This window comes from Mustela nivalis (genome assembly GCF_964662115.1).
Source record: "Mustela nivalis genome assembly, chromosome: X".
NCBI lineage: Eukaryota > Metazoa > Chordata > Mammalia > Carnivora > Mustelidae > Mustela > Mustela nivalis.
In genome coordinates this window covers 38,307,676-38,329,761 of record NC_139040.1, presented here as the reverse complement: position 1 = coordinate 38,329,761, position 22,086 = coordinate 38,307,676, and the positions used below count along the sequence as shown (strand labels likewise).

General features: G+C 34.1%; 1 protein-coding gene across 1 annotated transcript in view; it reads left to right on the top strand.

Annotated features, from left to right (window-relative positions):
- COL4A5 (collagen type IV alpha 5 chain) overlaps window positions 1–22,086 on the top strand; it is a 240,844-nt gene that overhangs the window by 156,486 nt on the left and 62,272 nt on the right. Inside the window, exons 25-30 of the mRNA XM_082717352.1 lie at window positions 538–706; window positions 2,660–2,752; window positions 2,868–2,972; window positions 3,971–4,068; window positions 5,628–5,778; window positions 16,896–17,009. Coding sequence (XP_082573478.1) covers window positions 538–706; window positions 2,660–2,752; window positions 2,868–2,972; window positions 3,971–4,068; window positions 5,628–5,778; window positions 16,896–17,009 — 730 coding nt within the window. The remainder of the gene's footprint in view (window positions 1–537; window positions 707–2,659; window positions 2,753–2,867; window positions 2,973–3,970; window positions 4,069–5,627; window positions 5,779–16,895; window positions 17,010–22,086) is intronic.

The following is a 22,086-nucleotide window of genomic DNA, read 5'->3' as shown; positions in this document are numbered from 1 at the left end:
GTTGGGTTTCTCTACCACCTTTTTCTCTCAGTTGTTTTATCTTCTTAACCTATTACTATTTGAGTAATAATGGTTGGGAATAGGTGGGCAGGAAGTTAAGATGCTTATGGGTCAGTGTGAAGTTCCCCTTCTCTTATACTACATATCTTTGTCTGGGTTTATTTGGACCTGAGAACAGAAGTCTAATTTGGTTCTATATAGAGTAAGCTTAGAGGTTAGTGTGAGTAGATGGCCATGTGTTAGCTACAAACGTCTTGACTTACTGCTAGAGTGTAAGCTTTATGAAGGCAGAGATTTTTGCCTATTTTTGTTCTTTGCTGTATCACCAGCCCCTGACACATAATGGGAACTAAAAAATATTTGTTGAAGGAATTAATGGATAAATGGAATGATCACACATCCCATCCTCTAATAACATACACTAATACAGCTTTTAAGAAAAAATATTTATAGCTGTATCATTTCTTTAGTTATATTCAGTAATACCAATATACCAACTTATATCTATGTTTCTGCGTTAAATTTTTCCGTTTTCAGGGTGGAATTGCTTTTAAGGGTGAAAGAGGTCCCCCTGGGAATCCAGGCCTGCCAGGTCTCCCAGGGAATAGGGGGCCTATGGGCCCTGTGGGTTATGGTCCTCCAGGCCCTGTAGGTGAAAAAGGCATACAAGGTGTGGCAGGAAATCCAGGCCAGCCAGGAATACCAGGTGAGTTTACTATGATTGTTTTGTTTTTAATTTGGTGCTTAAGAGTAGAAATGTATTATCTTCTGGCCATTCTTGGCTCTTTTCATGAGATTTCTGTTTCCCTGGCCATTTGTATTTGGGCTTTTCAGAGCTCCTTAGCAAGGGAGCATAGTGTATGTGTTTTCTCTAAAGGGGGGGAAGTTCCTTCTTTAAATTTCTTCTGATTGTCTTCATTGCTTTTGTTGTTTGTTATTTTTAAGTACATGGTACATAAAGTTTAACAACTATAATGGAAACACACATGTACATACCACACATGTCAAAAAACGGAAGATTGCCATCATCCTAGAAACCCCCATCTTCCTCTCTCTGTCCTTTTCCGATCATGATCCCCTTCCATTTCTCCAGAGGTAACCACTGTCCTGACTTTTGCATAATTTCCTTCCATTTGCCCCCTAGTTTTATCACCTAAATATGGATCCCTAAACAAAGTACTTTAATTATGCTTCTTTTTGAACTTCATAATAATGGAATCATAGGGTAAGTATTCCTTATGTTAACTTTGTGTATAGCTATAGTACATTCATTTTCATTGCTGTATAGTATCCCAATGTGTGTGTATGTATGCACGCATGCATGTGTGTGTGACATTATATTTATCCATTCTGTTGTTGATGGACAATTGGGTCATTTATAGTTCAGGTGTATTATGAATAATGCTTCTGTGTACATCATCGTATATATATATCCTGGTGTATATGTGCACATACCTCTCTGAGGAAACATCAGCAAACTACAGCACAGCATTCAAATCTAGCCTGCTACTTATTGTCATAAATGAAACTTGTTTGAACACATCTGCACTTACTCACTATTGTCTATGGTTTCTTTTGCGCTCCTACACATAGTCTCAACATTTTGCAGACCTGAGTACTTGCTACTGAGACCTTATGGCCCACAAAGCCTGAAGTATTTACTGTCTGGTCCTTCTCAGAAAAACTTTGCCAATCTCCAGGCTAGAGTCTGTATTTAAGACGCACATTCTCAAAGCATAGAATAAATGCAGCTTCAGCTTTACTAGATAATGTTCAAAGCAATTTTACCAGTTTCATCAGCAGTATTGGAGATTTCTTGTTGTTCTTCATCCTCATAAACATTTTGTACTGTCAGACTTTTTACATCCTTGTCAGTTTGCTGAGTGTGATGTAACTCATGACAGTTTTATTATATTCCCCTGATTACATTAAAGTTCAGCACCTTTTCATATGTTTGTTGACTGTTTCGATTTCCATTTCTGAAATTCCCATTCAAGTGGTTTTTTGGACCATTTTTTATGGGATTGTTTCTTTTTCTTATTGATTTAGGATTTTTAAAATATATATATTCTGTGTATTGTTTGTTATCTATTCTGCAAAATTTTCACTCACTACAGCTTGCCATTTTCATTCTCTATGGTGTCTTTAATCAACAGAAATTAATTTGAATGTAGTCTCATGTATTAATCTTTTCTCTCATAGTTAGTGCTTTTTTATATCAGGTTTTAGAGATCCACTTTTGTCCTGAGCCTATTTCAAGTTCTTATTTCAATTAATGAGAAATAGGTGTATCTGGACTTTGCATACATGAAACCTTAAGGTGCCATTAGTTTAACCAAAAAAAAAAAAAAAAATTTCTTGTTTACTGCAGTTTCAGTTTTGTTAGGCTCTTTAGACCTACATTTAAAAATATTTTTATAGATGGCCTCTTCAATCCTGGAAGCTCTTAAAACTGTCATCTACTTATTCTTTTTGAAAGTTTATCCTTCTGTTTGGTATATTTCTTGGATAAATAATACGGGGATATTTTTCTTGTGGGTTCTTGTTAGTGTGCATCTTCAAAAGATTATAGATACTTTCTTGTTTTCCTTTTAATTAAAAAGACATCTGTAGTCAAGTGAACACTTCTCATTCACTGCTTATTTCCTCTTGTTCTTAGGTCCTAAAGGTGATCCAGGTCAGACCATAACCCAGCCAGGGAAGCCTGGCCTGCCTGGTATCCCAGGCAGAGATGGTGAAGTAGGTCTTCCAGGTATGTGAGGAATTTTTTTGGCCATGTCTTTAACACTTACTGACTTCTTCCTCTGAAAGTATCCCTTTCAAAAAAAACAAAAAACAAAAAACAAAAAACTGCTGTATCTCCATAGGTGATCCTGGACTTCCCGGCCAGCCAGGCTTGCCAGGAATACCTGGTAGTAAAGGAGAACCAGGTATTCCCGGAATTGGGCTTCCCGGACCACCTGGTCCCAAAGGTATGTAGGACTGGGCAGCAGGCAGGCTAGTTTAATTAGTTAGTATGACATTATTCTTTGATATAGTTCCCTCAACAAATAAGATAGGGTAACTGTGCCTCTTTTCTTGGTACCGTAAATAATGTAAGTGAAAAGTCACAACATGTATACACTATAAATTTACTATCTTTATCTGAAGCAGTCCAGACAAGAAAATATTTAAATTATAGTTATGCAAAAATGATATATAAGCTTTTAAAATTACAGAATTATTGTCTTTTGTGTTCACCATTGTATTTTCAGGGCTTAGAAAAGTTCCTGGCACAGAGTAAGCACTCAATAGATACTTGTTGAATGAATGGATTGTATTAAGCAGAAAACATATTTATTACACATATGTATTCAAGTAATGTTTTATCCTAAATCACATTCTCTTGATTTATAGGGCTGTTGCTTCAGTTCTGCTTTTTTTCTCACAGAATTTATTTTCATGAATGGCAAGCATGCACATTGGTCTGAGAACAGTAGTTTAAATGGCCTTACTCATACTAAATGACTTCAAAAGAGTAAAATTTGACTTTATGTGTATGTTTTATTCATGTGTATGAATAATACTTACAGTTGTTTTTAGCTCATTTCCAGAACTATATGGTAGACCTTTTATCATACTATATCCAGATATAAGCAGAATAGAAATTTTCTGCATGTTTGTGTGGGAGTCATTCCTAATGTTTAGCTCTATCTCATTAGTAATAGCTCTCATTTTCCTTTAGAAGAGTATATCTTCCATACACATTAACTCTATATGAAAGTGACAGGACCATACATGATTGAGAGGGTATATCAGGTATTTGTAAGGGTTGATCCTGAGTAGTCAGCTAGAATATCAGTGTACTTTTCACATCTCACTGTAGTCACTAAGCATGGTTGGACAGGGTAAAAATGTGGGTTTGGGAGTTTGGGTATCTTTCTTAATGTGTCTTCTCTTTGGAGATTAAAAATGACTAATCATTGCACAGGTTTCCCTGGAATTCCAGGACCTCCAGGAGCACCTGGGACACCTGGAAGAATTGGTCTAGAAGGTCCTCCTGGGCCACCAGGTTTTCCAGGACCTAAGGTCTGAGATATTTTACTTTATTCTTTCCCCTTTTCCTATTTCTCCTATTCCCTTAGCTCTCTGCTTTGATGTAGACATTATTATCTCGAGTCTTCACTCTATAAATAAAGTTCGCTGATTATATTTTCACTTAAAAATATTTAACCTGGGGCGCCTGGATGGCTCAGTGGGTTAAACCTCTGCCTTCTGGCGCAGGTCATGATCTCAGGGTCCTGGGATCAAGCCCCGCATCAGGCTCTCTGCTCAGTGGGGAGCCTGCTTCCTCCTCCTCTCTTTCTCTCTGCCTGCCTCTCCACCTACTTGAGATTGAAACAAATAATATATTTAAAAAAAAGAAAAAAAATATTTAACCTGGGGCGCCTGGGTGGCTCAGTTGGTTAAGCGTCCAACTCTTGATCTCAGCTCAGGTCTTGATCTCAGATCATAAGTTCAAGCCCCATGTATAACCCCAAACAGTCTTTCATTGTTGAGAGGTCATATTTGAAGCAAACAAAGTTCTGGAACTGTTTTAGAGTCAAAGTTTATCTGATGAGATGAGATTAGATGAGAAAATACAATCATCAGCTCCCCTGTACTTCTCTGTAGTATCAGCATACCATTTAACCTCTGTCCATGCCTGTGTGATAATTGGTAGATAGTATGTCAAGAACTTCCCATACTGTTTTCCAGTCTCAATTCCATCCTACATATATAATGCAAGCCACTGTTATTAGCTTAGTAATAACAGTAATATAATAATAATAATAATAATAATAATAGCAGTAGTAAATACTATGTTTGAGTTATTTTCCATTCTTTTTATTATATCTTAGCTAATCTTAAATTTTCCTTAATAACCTTCAGCAAACTGTTGTGTATAATTATCCTGTTTCTGTATTTTCTCTGTATTTAATTAATTTAAACTTTTTTGTGTTTTCATCTTTGCTATTTCTTCCATGGGAAGAACAATTGACCATGACCTCAGCTCTCATGAGAAACCACTTCTGTATTGTCTGATTGTTCTTATTTTATTATGAACCTTTCAAATGAACACAAAAGTAAAAAGAATAATATAATGAAGTTTCATATATCCATTACTCATATTCCAAATGATCAAGATTTCAGCATATTTACTTCAGCTATTCCTTTTTTCTTTGCCAAAGTATCTTAACTCGGGTCTCAAAATCATATTATTTCACCTGTAAATACTTCAGTGTTAATCTCTAAGTAAATGGACATTTCATACAAGAAAAAAATTGTCATTATCGCATTTAATCAAATTTAAAATAATTATCTAATACTCAGTCTGTAATCATATTTCCTCACTTGGGTTCTTTAATCTCATATTCTCTCAGTTATCTCTTTCTTGTGCTGAAACCAAATCCTTTAATTTGTTTCTCATCCTTCCAGATGTTCTCTCCAGTATGCCAATTATTTTTCATTTAGTTATCCTATTCCTTCCCCCATAGGGGAAAAAAGGTATTACCTTATAATTTCTGCTTTAAATTCTCCATGATAAACAATAAACACCAAGAAAATCATGGGAGGTTTTGTTGTGTTTTTTCATGTTTATGCTTAAGGGAGAACCAGGACTTGGGCTGCCTGGGCCACCTGGACCCCCAGGACTCCCAGGTTTCAAAGGAACACTTGGTCCCAAAGGGGATCGTGGTTTCCCAGGACCTCCAGGTCTTCCAGGACGCGCTGGCTTGGATGGGCTCCCTGGACCAAAAGGTATAGAAATTATTGATACTTCTCAATTTGCTTTTATAAAAATTGAATATAACTTTTATAAAAATTGAAACTGTTGAGAAAGTTTATGGGTGATAGGTCCAATTAACTGAAAGCCTATGCTCCCACTCTGTCACTTTTTTTTATCTTCCACTGATATTTTTTATATTTTATTTCATTTATTTCATTGAATAGATGATTCAATCATATATATATATATGATTGAATATATATTGAACTATATATATATATATAGTAGCACTGAGAAGTCTTCCTTTTAACCCCCTTCCATCTTCTGTTTTCCCCATCCCATATGTAGCCAATTTTTGAGTTATTTATCTTTCTAGTATTCCTTCATACAAATATAAGCCAATAAGAATATATATTTGTATTTCCTAACTTTCTGAAAAGATACAATACTACCTTTTGACTCTTTACACATTAATTATTTTACTTAATTTTATATCCTAGAGATCACCTTATGTCAGTACATCAAAATCTTGATTTTTAAAAAATAGCTACCTAGTACTAAATTGCTTGGGTTTACCATAGCTTATTCTACTAGTTGCTAGTTGCTATGTTGGGTTTTTGACAATCTTTTCTTATTAGAAATGATGTCACACTGAATTGTCTTGCATGCATGTTATTTCATATGTGTACAGGTATAATAGTAGAATAATGAAAATAGATTTTTTCTGAATTAAAGGCTAAATGCATCTCTAGATATTGTCAGATTCCTCTGTTTGCACCATACACTCCTACCAGCAATGAATCAGTGTACTTGTTTCTCTACAGCCTTGTTAAGTGTGTATGTTGACGAACTCTTTAATTTTTGCCAATCTGATAGAAGTAGGTATCAGTATAGTTTTTTAAACATTTTATTGTGAAAAATTTCATATGCACAGAAAATTAAAAACTGTGCAGTGAACACTTCTATATCTACCATCAAGATTCCACAATTAACATTTTACCTCTGTCAACATTTTTTTTTACATTTCATATAAACAGCAAAGTAGAAAGAATTTGCAGTGACTACGCTATACCCATTATTGATATTCTATTATTATCAACATTTTACTACACATGATTTGTCACATATGAGTTCATACCTTTCTGGAAAAAATTGACTTATTTTTGATACATTTCACAGTAAATTGTAACAGCAGTACACTTCTCCCTAAATACATTAGCATGCATATTATAACTATAATTCTCTGCTTTTTTTTTCCCTTTTGACATAAAATTCACATTAAGAAAGATGCACATATCTTACAGAGACATTTGCTTGATTTTGACAAATGCATGCACTGGTGTAACTAAACCCCTATCGAGATATAATCCCAGAAATTTCCCTTTTGCCCCTTTTCTCAGTCCCTATAGCAACATCCACTGTGGCAACTGTACAGTTACGATTTTTCCTTGTAAATTCATTCTACCTGTTCTAAAACTCCACATGGAATCACACAGTGGGTACATTCTTTGTAAGACTTCTTTCATCCAGGATATTGTTTCTGAGGTCCATTAATGTGTTTATTAAGAGTTTTTATTTTTTAATTATTATTTCATTGTATAGATATAGCAATGTTTGTTTATCCACTCTCTGTTGATGGACACCTGAACGATGTTGAGTTTTTGGCTATTATGAGTGAAGCTGTTAAGAACATTCTTTTACAAATCTTTTTGTGGACATGTGTTTTCATTCTCCTTGGTGAAATACTTAAGAGTAGAATTGTTGGGTCAAAAAGTAGGTATATGCTAATTATATGAGGAGCTACTAGACCTTTTTCCAAAATGGTTGTACCATTTTAAACTCACACCAGTATGGTATGAAAGTTTCAATTGTTCCACATTCCCTCCAACACTTGGTATTAATCAGTCTTTTCATTTTTGAGTTTTGGTAGGTGTGTTATTAACATGTTTTGGTCTTAGTTTTAATTTCCCTGATGACTAATGATGTTGAGCTCTTTTACGTGTACTTGTGGATTATTTCACATTTGAATATTTTTCCCATTTTAACATATGGGTTTGTTTCTGTTTTAATTGTTAAGTTGGAAGTGATATTTATATATTCTGCATACTGGTATTTTGTGAAATACATTTTATGAGTATTTTATCCCTATCTTGTTTGCCTTTTCATTTTTTATCAGTGTATTTTAATGAATAAAAGTTTTAGCTTTTGATGTTTCATTTATCTATTCTTTATAGAATTATTATTTTCGGTGTTACGTATAAAAAACCTTTCCCAAAGTTCTAAAAATACTCTGTTTTATTTAATAAATTTTATAATTTTAGCATTTATGTTTAAAGCTATCATCCATCGCAAATAATTTTAATAAACATTATTTGTTCAAAATAGTTCCCTCCCCCATTGAATTACTTTGGCATCTGTGTCAAAGATCAGATGGCTATATATGTATAGGTCTGTTTTGTGCTGTCAATTCTACTTCTCTATTTTACTGTCCTTAAGACAATACCAACTGTTTCTATTACTGTAGCTTTATAATAAGACTTGATGTCAGGTAATATAAGTCCTCCAAGTTTGTTCTTTTTTAAAAAAATTCTTTGAATATCCTATATCCTATATATATCATATATATATATCCTATCCTATATATATCCTATATATATCCGATATATAGGATATATCCTATATCCCTTTATTCTCAGGGTAGTTTAGATTTGTATTTCCATTATTATGAACAAAATCGAACTTTTTCTATGCTTAAGGGACACATTTTTCTTGTGAACTGCTCATGTCCTTTGCTCATTTCTCCATTGGTTTCTTCTACCTCCTTAATTCTGATTCCTCTAATTATAAATAGGAATAGAATTAACTTAGCTGGTTTGGCAATTGTTTTTTTCTTACTTCTTTGTAAGGAATGGGACTCTCCCAGTCAATATTTTGACCCCCAGAGAGGAATCTGAAAAGCTCTGTACTACTAAAGCATGTAGGATTGATTCCCATTAAAGCAATATGACAACAAAGCCCAATTTAGCCAGCCTGGAGTCTGCCAGTAAAAGCCCCAAACTGGCCCAATACAAATTCTTCTTAGATAAGCTCTTTTAAAAATACTTACCTGTCTTCAAGTAAACAGTTCTGGCCCACTGTAAACTGTAACACTCAAAAAAGTTACACTTTGAGTTTTCTACCAAAGATCTACCCCAGCTTAGACATGTGACCCCCAAAATTGCATATAGAGACATTCCACATGATAAGCTATGTGGCAGACAGTCTCCATATAGAAATTGCTCACTCAGGATACTTTATTAAAATGTCCTTGAGGGGTTCCTGGGTGCTCAGTGGGTTAAGCCTCTGCCTCCAGCTCAGGTCATGAGCTCAGGGTCCTGGGATCAAGCCCTGCATTGGGCTCTCTGCTCAGCAGGGAGCCAGCTTCCCACTCTGTCTCTCTGCCTGCTTCTCTGCCTACTTGTGACCTATCTTTCTATCAAATAAATAAATAAAATCTTAAAAAAAAATAAAATAAAATGTCCTTGCGATGGGTTAGGAAGAAATGTGTTGAAGCCTATTTTATTTTGTAAAATATTTTATTTATTTGCGAGAGAGAGGGAGTGAAAGAGAGACAGAGAGAGTACAATACAAGCAGGGGGAGCCACAGGCAGAAGGAGAAGCAGGCTCCCTGCTGAACAAGGAGTCGGATGAGGGACTTGATCCCAGACCCTGGGGATCACAACCTGAGCCAAAGGCAGACACCCAACCAACTGAGCTACCAGGTGTCACTGAAGCCTATTTTAAGTATCAGTGTCTTAATAGGCAATTATTTTCTTAATCTTTGAAAGGAAGTCTAGGATCCCCATATCCTAGTAAGTTTCATTCTCAAATATTAAAGCCCCAGTACAGTTCCTAAGGTGGTAGAAGAAAAAGAACTTGGGATATCCTGGCATGTAGTTTCTTCATTCCTAAAACATTATGTTCTTATTCTGTACCAGGTACTGTTTGAGTCACTAGGAACCCAGAGGCATAGAGTCTGTTCTCTATGATAGTGGTTATTTCACCTGGAACTCTTATAAAAATGTATCACTAACATTTTTGGGTCACTACACCACAGTCAGAACTCAGTAAACAGCTCACAATAAAAGTTCACCTACCAGACACGCTTATACCAGTGGCTGGGCATTAGAACCTAGTAATCTTTCCTAATAGGAGAGATTGATAGAGCACTTTCAAAGCAAAACAGTGACCAATAATAAATTAATTAGGCCAATACACATCAGAAAAGAATGATATAAGGATGAAGATGTGCTTAAGACTCAATGTTAGAATCACATTAAACAAAACAAAACAAAACAAAAAGGTGACCAGAAACATTCAGTTTGCCTCACACTTTTGTTCAGGGCCTCATCTAAGGTAACTTGGGAGATTTCATATAGGAGGTGACATTTGAGCTGTATCTTTGTAGAAGGATGTTCCAGGAATCAGGAATAACATGCAAAAGTATTGTGACACATAGAATGGAACAGAAATGGAAATATTGAAAGAAATAAAAAATATAATTTGCAAAAAATCTATATTTTATCTAGAAATTAATAAAATTGTGCTAATGTATTTGTGGAAAAAATTAAAACTTGATTATTAACGACTTGAAAAAAGGTAAAATTAATTGGTTGATGAATCATATGTGTACATGGGAAGGCTGAATGATGTCAGCTCTTTCCAAACTTGGCCTAAATATAGTGCATTTTCAATGAGAATTCAAGTAGTTTTTTAGAAGCACTTGACATAACTGATTCTGAAACTTAACATTTACCAAACATACACTAAAATATATTTCAGTATCTTTGTAATTACAGCATTGTGGTGCATGGTATTTTTTAAAAAAGGAATTAAAATCATAAATATGAAAAGTAAAATTTTAGGGTGCTGGGTGGCTCAGTTTGTTAAGCAACTGCCTTCAGCTCAGGTCATGATCTCAGGGTTCTGGGATCCAGCCCCTCATTGGGCTCCCTTCTCAGTGGAGACCCTGCTTCTCCCTCTCCCTCTGTTGCTCACTCCTCCTTGTGTTTTCTTTCTCTCTGTCAAAAAATAAATGAAATCTTTTCTTAATGTCAAAATTTTAAAAAATTACAAGAAAATGTGGGAGACAGAAAAAGAGATTTTTCTAGCACCTTAAGATTATACAGTTTTGACAGGCTTCTTTAATAAAGAGAATACAAAAATTCCAAATAGAATTTGAGATACTGTAATGCTCAACATCAGTAGTCTTCAGTTCAGCTAGATTTGTCATGCTCATTCAATGACCATGGGCCATACTTTGCATTGGCTTCATATAGAAGGATACAAGGATAGGATAAATAAAGATAGGATGTACCGTGTTCTAGCAAGGCAGTGTTAGGAGTTTCTTTTTAACATAACTCCTCAATATTGATATAGAACATTCCACCAAATAAGAGCAGAAAACACATTCTTTTAAAGTACACATGGAACATTCATCATGATAGACCATAATCTAGGCCCTAAAACAAACTTTGGCAAATTAAAAATATTAAAATCCTACAGTAGATTCTTTTATCATACTGGATTTAACAAGAAATTGGTAATCGAAAACTATCTGGGAAAATCCCGACATATTCAGAAAATAACCAAAATACTTTAAATAACCCATGAATCAAAAGGGAAATCACCAGGAAAACTAGAAAGTATTTTGAATTTAATAAAAATGAAAATAAAACATATCAAATTTGTAGAATGCAGATAAAGAAGTGATTAGAAGAAAATTCATATATGAAAAGCTTTTCTTAGAAAAAAAGAACAATTAAAATCAATTATCTAACTTTTCACCTTAAGAAATTAGACAAGGAAAGTAAAACTAAAAGACAATCAGAAGACAGAGGAAAATAACAATAAGAACAGATATCAGTGAAATTGAAAACTGAAAAACAATGGAAAAATTTTATGAGACCAAATGAAGTTCTTTGAAAAGATTGGTGAAATAGCTATACCTCTAGCCAGGCCAGCCAAGAAAAGGGAAGAGACCTATGTTACTGTTATTAGTAATGAAAGGGGGGCCATCATTACAAATCCTACAGACGTTAAAAGAATAACAGGGGAGTATGCAAACAGCTGTATGCCTGTAAATTTGACAGCTTAGATGAAATGGATGAGTTTCTAAAAAGATAGAAACTACTGAAGCTCATGGAAGAAGAAATAGTCCAATATTTATTAAAGAAATTTAGTATGTAGGGGCACCTGGGTGGCTCAGTGGGTTAAGCCTCTGCCTTTGGCTCAGGTCATGATCTCAGGGTCCTTGGATCGAGCCCCACATCTGGCTCCCCCTCTCTCTCTGCCTGCCTCTCTGCCTACTTGTGATCTCCCTGTCAAATAAATAAATAAAATCTTAAAAAAAAAAGAAATTTAGTATGTAGTTAAAATCCTACCCCCCCCCCAAAAAAAACCAAAACAAAAAAAACTACAGAGCCAGATGGCATCATTGGTAAATTCAAACAAACATTTAAAGAAGCCATAACAAGATTCCCACACAATTTCTCTCCGAAAGCAGAAGCGGATAGATTGTTTCCCAACAATTGTATGAGGCCAAAACAAAAAATAGGCAATGACATTATAACAAAAGAAAGTTATAGACCAATAACTCTCAGGGACATATATAAATAAAGTCTCAAGAAAATATTATTAAATCAAATCCAATAATATAGGGAAAAAGTAACATGCTACACCAAGCAAGGGTTATCCTCAGACTTCAAGGCAGATTTGAAAATCAGTGTAATTTGCTTTCTCAACAGTCTGAAGAAAAAATAACTATTAACATCTTAATAGATGAATTATTTGTGAGAATTCAACATTTATTCTGAAAAAGTGCTCTCACAAAATTAGGAATAAAAGGGAATTTCCCTAGCATGATAAAGAACATTTACAAAAAACTTGATCCATTATATTTAATGTTGAAAGACTGACTGCTGTTCCCTGAATATATGAAACAGTATAAAGATTTCTTTTCTTACCATTGCTTTTCATTATCATACTGTAAGTCGTATTAAACAATGAAATGCTGTAGAGCAAGAAGTAGAAATAATACTGATGGTGACAGATGGTCTCTGCATTTGTGGTGAACATAGCATAACATATAGAGAAATTGAATCACTGTGTTGTATACCTGAAACTAATACAACATTGTGTGTCAACTATGTTCAAATTAAAAAAAAAAAAAGCTAATCAGAAAATACCTCCCCCTGAAAAAAAGAAATGAAAGGCATACAGATTGGAGAGGAAGAAATAAAACTGTCTGCATAGGTGACTTGATTTTCTAAGAACCTGCAAAAGAAAAACTAGAACAAAGAATTGAATTTAGTAGGGTCATAGGATACAAGGCAAAAATACAAGAATAAATTGTATTTCTATATGTTAGCAGTGAACAACTAGAAATGAAAATTAGAAACAGTATTATTTGAAATAGCATCAAATAACCTGAAGTACTTAGGTATAGTTCTAACAAAATATGTGCAGGATCTGTATGTGGAAAACTATAAAACCCTTATGGCAGAAATCAAACATCCAAACAAATGGGAAGATATTTTGTGATCATAAGTTGTTAAGATAACTGTTTTCTCCAGGTTTATTCATAGATTGAACATGTTCCCTAGCAAAACTGTGCAGTATTTTCTTATTCAAAAGTTTATTTAGAAAGGGAAAGGACCTAGAATAGCAAAAATAATTTGAGAAAGTGTACAGAGTTGGAGGATTCATAGTACTTAATTTCCAAATGTAATGTAAATCACAGTGATAAAAATAGTGGTATATATGGAGTGACAGATACATATAGATCAATGGAACATAATAGGGAGCCCAAGAATAAACCTATACAATTTGATTTTTGACCAAGTTGCAAAGGCAATTTCAACAGAAGAATAAGTCTTTTCAACAAATGGTACTAAACCAGTTAGTTGATCATCGGTGTGTAAAATAAAACAGAAGACAAGCCCCACACCAAGCTTCACACCTGATACAGAAATCAACTTAGAATGGATCATAAACCTATATGTATAACCTAAAATGATAAAACAAACAAGGTTTTGGAACAGAGGCCAGCAAACATGTTCTATAAAGGCCCCAATAGTAAATATTTTTGTTTTTATGGGCCACCTATGGTTTCTGTCATATAATCTTTTTTTTTCTCTTCTTAATAACCTTTAATGATATAGAAACCATTCCTGGCTCACAGGCAGCTCAAAAACATGCCTGTAGTCCACATTTAGCCTGTGGGTAGTACTTTAATTATCCCTTGTTTTCGATGAAAGCATAGAAAAATCTTTGTGATAGTAGGTTGGACAGAGTTGTTATATAAAACCCCAAAGCAAAAATACATTTAAAAATTGATAAATTGGACTTCATTAACATGAAACTTACTTCCATATTATTTATCTGGCAGAAAGGACTTATAGTCAGAATACCTAAAGACTTCTCAAAATTTGGGGCACCTGGGTGGCTTAAGTGTCTGCCTTGGGCTCAGGTCATGATCTCAGGGTCCTGGGATAAAGCCCTGCATCAGGTTCCCTGCTTAGTGGAGAGCCTGCTTCTCCCTCTCTCTTTTCCTCTCCCAATCTCTCACTCTCTCTCTCAAATAAATAAAATCTTCAAAAAAAAAAAAAGAATTCTCAAAAGTCGATAAGAAGGAAACAACCAGATTTAAATTTGGAAATACAGGGAAAAGATCTGAACAGATACTTTACCAGAGAAGATACCTGAATAGCTAGTAAGTACATATAAAGATTCTCAATATAATCAGTCATCCAGGAAATGTAAGTCAAAACTATGAGATAGCATGTCTTATCCTGTCAGAATAGGCTTCAAAAAAGAAGGAAAACTAGCAATACCAAGTGCTGCCAAAGATGCAAAATAAATAGAACTCTCATATATTACTCGTTAGTATTCAAATGGTAGAGCCACTTTGAAAAAGAGTTTGGGAGGAAATGTTTGCAAATGGCATTTGATAAAAGGTTAGTATCCAAAATATATAAAGAACTTACACAACTCAACATGCAAAAAATAAATGATCCAATTAAGAATTGGGCTGAAGACACAAATAGACACATTTTTCCAAAGAAGACATATACATGGCCAGCAAGCACATGAAAAAGCCCTCAACACCATTCATCATCAGGGAAGTACAGATCAAAACTACAATAACCTATATCACCTTTATACTTGTTGGAATGGCAAAAAATCAATAATATAGGAAACAACAGGTATTGGTAAGGATGTGGAGAATGGGAACAACAGAGGTATTGATGGGAATGCAAACTGGTGTAGCCACTGTGGAAAACAGTATGGAGGTCCCTAAAAAGGTAAGTAATAGAACTACCCTATGATCCAGCAATTGCAATACTAGGTATTTACCCAAAGAATACAAAAATAACTAATTCCAAGTGATACATGCACCCTGATGTATATAGAAGCATTATCTGCAATAGCCAAATTATGGAAACAGCCCATGTCCCTTGACTGATGAATAGATAAAGAAGGGGTGTATATATATGTTGGAATATTACTTGATGATCAAAAAGAATGAAATCTTGCCATTTGCAATGGCATAGATGGAGTTAGAGAGTATTATGCTAAGCAAAATATGTCTGTCAGGGAAAGACAACTACCATATGATTTCACTCATATGTGGAATTTAAGAAATAAAACAAAGGAACATAGTGGGGATTAAAAAGAGAGGCAAATCAAGAAACAAACTCTTAGCTATAGAGAACAAATGGCTGGTTACTGGAGGGCAGGTGAAGGGATGGGTGAAATAGGGGATTAGGTTTAAGGAGTGCTCAACCAAATGTATGGAAGTGTTGAATCTGTATTCTTACCTGAAACTGATATTACACTGTATGTTAACCAACTGGAATTTAAATAAAGACTTTAAAACAAAAGAGAAACAGTTTGGTAATTTCTTAGAAACATACCCTTACCACATGACCCTATTTACTTATCTAAGAAAAATATGAAACTTCACACAAAAGCCTGTAGATCGATGTTCATAGCAGCTTTGTTCATAATCACCAAGAATTGGAAATAGTCCGTTTGTCCTTCAGCTGGTGAATAGATGAACAAATTATGACATGTTTGTATAATGGAATACTTTTCATCAATAAAAAGTAACAAACTACCGATCTGTGTTACAGCAGCTTGGATTAATCTGAATGCATTATGTTAGGGGAAAGGAGACATACTCAAAAGGCTATATACTGTATAATTGTATTTATATGCCATTCTGGAAAAGGAAGAACTGTAGCATAAAACAGATCAAGCAGTTGACAAGGAATTAGGGTCTGGAAAGGGGCTGACTACAACCAGGGGCAAGAAGCCTTTTGGTTTGATTGAACTATATATGTATCTTACATATCTCGATTTGGTGGTGATTATATGACTATATGCATTTGTCAAAACTCATCAAAGTACATTAGAAAAAGAATTTTTTATATATAAACATTTTTTAAAATAAGAGATACAAGATAGAGGGACATTGAAGTATTTGTGATCAAAAAGTCATTTTATTGGGGCGCCTGGGTGGCTCAGTGGGTTAAGCCGCTGCCTTCGGCTCAGGTCATGATCTCAGGGTCCTGGGATCGAGTCCCGCATCGGGCTCTCTGCTCAGCAGGGTGTCTGCTTCCTTCTCTCCCCTCTCTGCCTGCCTCTCTGCCTACTTGTGATCTCTCTCTGTCAAATAAATAAATAAATAATCTTTAAAAAAAAAGTCATTTTATTGATGGTAGGAGAGGCTTTATCATATTTATAGGACATGGGCCCAAGTTAGTAAATAGGAAGATGTTAAAGGTTATCTACTTTTTTTTTTTTTGAAAATATATTTTAAACTGAGAGATACTGTCCAAGATGATTTTCAAGTATATGAAATGTGTGGTTTGTAATCTTATATATTATTTTGTGAAGTTGATTTAAGTACTGAAGTTGAGTGCTCAGCTATAACTTTCTATAACTTTTAATGCATTTCCTGAATCTGTTCTGGGTACTTATGCATAACTTCTCTTGCTCAGTGATTAGATAGATTTTCAACATCTTTGCTTAATTTTATGTGTCTTTTCACATAAGTATTGTGGTTTCTAATGACTACTGACTCAGCTTTATTTATTTTTTAAAGGTGATGTTGGGCCAAATGGACAACCTGGGCCAATGGGACCTCCTGGGCTTCCAGGAATAGGTGTTCAGGGACCACCAGGGCCACCAGGGATTCCTGGACCAGTAGGCCAACCTGGTAAGATTGGAGTGAATAAATGTGCATTTTTGTAGCATTCATTATATAGAAGTTGGCTAGTTCATTAGTACACTACAACCTATGTAGCAGTTTTCCAGAAAACAGATTTGAGAGGTAATATGTCTCCTTGTATAATTTTGAAAACTGAAAAAATACAGATCATGGAGAAGGGAGTTGGGGGAAATTGGAACAGGAGGTGAACCATGAGAGACTATGGACTCTGAAAAATAATCTGAGGGGTTTGAAGTGGCGGGGGGGGGAGGTCAGGGTACCAGGTGGTGGGTATTATAGAGGGCACGGATTGCATGGAGCACTGGGTGTGGTGAAAAAATAATAATACTATTATGCTGAAAATAAATAAATTGAAAAATGTTTTTAAAAAAGAAGAAACCATTAAAAAATTGATCTATTAACAAATAATGCAATTTCACAATTGCAGTATGTTACCTCAGCATACAATCATTGAGCTAGTCACAGTCTTGGAATCACAAAGCTAAGAATTTCCAGTGCTGATTATTTCACACCTGAGCAGCTGCACAAATTAATAGACATCATTCTGAAACCTCTTAACATTTCTTGGCACATGAGAACTAGACTTAAAAACATTATTTCAAAAGTATATTTTAGGTATTCTCATTTTTTTTTTTTACTAAAACAAATAAGTTGAATTTTCTCCTCTTTCACCCTTAAGTCAGCAGTCACTTTGTAATTCATAAACACTCTAAACTTTTTTATACAGATAGAAAACAAAAACAAGCAAACAAACAAGCAAAAGATACGCAAAACAAGTTTAGTCAGCTTGTGACCTAATAGAGAATCATACGATTTTTCTACATTTGTCTGGGAACTTCATTGAGTTCTGTGGATTCTGAGCCATCTGGTGATGCTCACTAAGGGCCACTCTTGGGCCAGTGTGCTATTGCAAAGCAATGTAATAATTCATAAAGTTAAAACAAATATGGAAAACTTAATCATTTCTTAATTTACCGGAATATGTCAGATGACTTAAACACACAGTTCAGATGTACATACATTGATTTTGAAATAGTAGAAATATATTTTCTGACCTTAAATAGCAATAAATATTTTATTAGTTATTACACTAAAAATCTGGAAACATAGTTAACAATATAAAAAGCCTGGAAAGTAAATGTAATTTTTGCTTATGTTGTTCTTTAAAATTTTGTGTTGTGGCCCATTGTTCTTTTTTTCTTTAAGGCCCCTAACATGTCACTACTGATTTAAAAATGAGAAAACTTATGTGTTGCTTTGAACCAGGTTGTTAAAAAGTAGCTGCATCAACACTCATGAAAAAACCATTCTGTTCAACTGGCATAGCAAAGGGATCTTGAGAAAAAACAATTTTTAGGTTTGGTCATTATAGTCCTGGCCTGCTGTTCCACAAAGATGGCTAAAATGAATTTATCATTCCTGTTATGTTTTGTCACTTCTTTTATTTCCCCAAATTGCATGAGGTTTTGGAAGCATTTTGAATTCTTAAATCACAGCTAAGAAAGAATGAAAAGAAACTGTTAACACCAATCTGAACAAAATAAGGATACATTTATTTGTACTTTATGCTTTTTCAAATTTAGCTAATACTCTAAATAGTTCATTCATCTAACATTCTCTGCCTTTTTAACTGATGGATATATAGGTATATAAATTTATAAAGTCTAGATAGGATGGACGGGGGAAAGTAATGGTGTTGAATTTAATCTTGTTTCTTCTGTAAATATATATTTTGCCATAAAATTCACTATCTTAACTAATATGGCATGGAATTGGCATTAAAATGTATTGAATGCATGTTTATTAATATAGATGGATATGTTATCAAATCACAATTTTTTTACTACAGGATAGATCACATTTTATATTTAATACTAGCCACATATACTCACTTTGTTTATAAATTTATTTATATCAGCAAAGCAGAATATTATCTTAGCCTATTTCAAAAACATTGTGATTTCTGTTCATACATCTCAATGAAAGGGTGATCAGCAAGACTGTTACTAATACCTTGATACACCTGACTTGCACTGCATGGCTAAAATTCTAACTACCAATTTTTTTTTAATACGCTTGTTCAATATACTTGTTGTGTTTCATTTTGCAATAGAAAACTTAATGCAAAGTATTCTATATTGTCATCTCTCCAGTATAAAATGTTTGCATTATGCTTTTCAAGCTTTTTTTGCTCCAGTTTTCTGCTGTAATTTAATCAAGCTTTACTATTTGTCATTCTCTTTTCCAAGGCAGGATACACAGTTTAATGCATGTTTATAAATTAAGGAACTGTTGAATATCAAGTCCTCATTTGACAGCAGGGAAATAAAAGAAAAAATGCCAGAGGATAAGAAGCAGAATGCTTTTCATTCCATGCTCTACTAATCCAGGCAGAAATGGAAATTGTTGATTCTTGCTATTTGATCTGGCTATTAGCTAGAAGATTGCTCCTTTAGTGAATCTCTAAGAGGTCAGTTAAATATACTCAATTCCATGTCCACAGATCATACCTTAACCTGAGCCAAATGTATTGTAATGTTTGCCCAGTCTCAGGAAGAAGTGCAATCCATTCAACCTCATCCCCACTAATGTGAAACAAAGAAACAAGGAATTAGTCATGTCATTTCATAGAGGAAGTTTCCTAACCCATTTCATCTATGAAGTTTTCTAACGTTTTTCAGCTATCAAGCCCTTGGGGTGGGGGGTGGGGGTAGGGGAGTGTGCATGCACGTTCGCGCACCCGCACACGCAAGTAAAATTCTCACAGATGTGTTTTTGGAATTTTCCCCTTTTTTACGAACTGGTCCCATTTGACTGCATCTATACGCCCCTAATGTACTTACTCTCTCTATATATAGCCATATAATTCCTGTTATTACATAAGGAGATTCAGCAGAGATTTTGAATTTATGTTGACTCTCTTCATTCTTGATCTTAACAGGATGCCTACTTCTGACAGTATTCATGGAAAAGATCTATGCTATGAGAAGTACAGCATAATAGCTGTTACTACTACAAATAACAATGAAAAAAATCTTTGCTAGTAATGCAGTTTGTTTAATCATACTCATCTGCTAATAATTATTGAGTTTTCTGTACCAAAGCTGTTATAGTATAAAATCAAATTTAGCTTTAAATTCTCACTTATCTTTAGGAGCTTAAGTTCCAAAAGGATTATTCAAAGCAATCTAAGGATCAGGGACAAGAGTGTAAAGCTGGTCTTTATCAAAAAGCATTACTTTTTGTGAATGTCAATATTTCATTGTCTCTTTTATATATATGTGTACATATGTATTCATATATGAATACATGTTCATATATGTATTCACATATGAATACATGTTCATATATGTATCCACATATGAATACATGTTCATATATGTATTCATATATGAATATGAATATATGTACACATATACATACATATATGTATATATGTACATTTATATTCTATAAATGAAATATATATGTATATATATGTACATATATGTACATCTAAATGAATGCCTAAAATGAATGCCTTATACATATATATTTCATTTATAGAATATTGCTATATGAACATCTAAATGAATGCCTAAAATAAGTTCTTTACTCATTATTACTAATACACGGTAGTTGTGAATCAGTATCTAATAACTTCTATTTGTGGACTTTTTTGTTCTCATCTTTACATGCTTAGTTTTTTTCTTAACCTAATCAATTTTTTTGCAACTTGCTTCTGCTTGGGGTGGTTCATCTTGCTGCTGAACTGTAACTCCTGCCTCTTGAACTTCAGGTCTACCAGGTACTGTAGTTCTTTCTCAAAAGCTGCATCTTAAAGTGAAGCTTTTTAAACATGAAAAACAAACAAGATTTGTCCAGGTTTAAGTCTTTGGGTTTTTTCCATTACTTTGTAGAGTGTATTTCAAAGGACAAATGAGTTATCTTGAAAACTCAACTATAACAGTAGGCAGTGATTCAGATAGAGTTGTAATAGTGTTCATTATTAGGTATCTCATGATATGTCACAAATATAATAATGTAAAATATCTCTCCCCTTTCTGTAGTATTTTCAATGAAATGACATAATTGGAACCATTATGACATGCAAACTGAATGGAATTCCCTAATCTTCAAAGTCAATTTTATTGGTTTAAGGACATGCTGGTATATGACCTCAAACAGATCTTAAAATCCCAGCATCTTGCTCTATTATAAAAATAATCACCTCTGAATCTTCAACAATTAGGTCTTCAAAATTAGGTCTTACTGTTGAAGGGACACTTTGGAATGGTCACCTGGCTCAGCCTCCAGCTTCCAGCCAATTGTATCCCCATTTAACAGTTGTAGGTCAACAATATTGACCTACCTATCACCTACCTATGTGACTCACAAAGTGACATACCTAATAGGAATTGGAGTGGAAACTCGTCTTATGTTGGCAGAGTAATTCTTTTCCCTGAATATATAATCAGTTTTAATCATCTTGTCTCTTGGAGTAGTTCAGTCTTGCAAAACTTACTAAGTTTAAATATTTTTGCAGTATCATATTTTTTTCTGTGAAATCCTGGTTGAAATACTGAGAAACAAAATTTAACAACAAAAACTGATGGTGTAATGTATTATCAAGATAACATGTAAAATGAAACAGAAATAAAGTTGAAAATTTCCATGTAATGGCCTTATTCAGTAATGGATCATTTTTATGGATTATAGAAATATATCCCAATAATCCATAGTACCTTAGAGTGTGCAAATCCAAATGCAGTCAGTGGACCAATGTCAAATCACAAAATGCTTGTTACCAGTCTGCATTGGAATTAGAAGAAATTGAGAGTAAGCATTTGGAAACTTATGTGATAATTTGACAGTGTAATTGTATTTGTTGAATATAATAATCAAAATGTAGTCATGTATGACTTTGGCTTTTTATTTTAGTATTTTTTTTAGTAATTTTTATTGTGTTTTATGAAAATATTTGCCCATGGTGGACCAGGACTTAAGAAAATGTTGGTTGTTCACTGGAAATAATTTGAGAAGCACTTTCATAGAGAAATATGCTTGAAAATCCTAAAGTTTGATT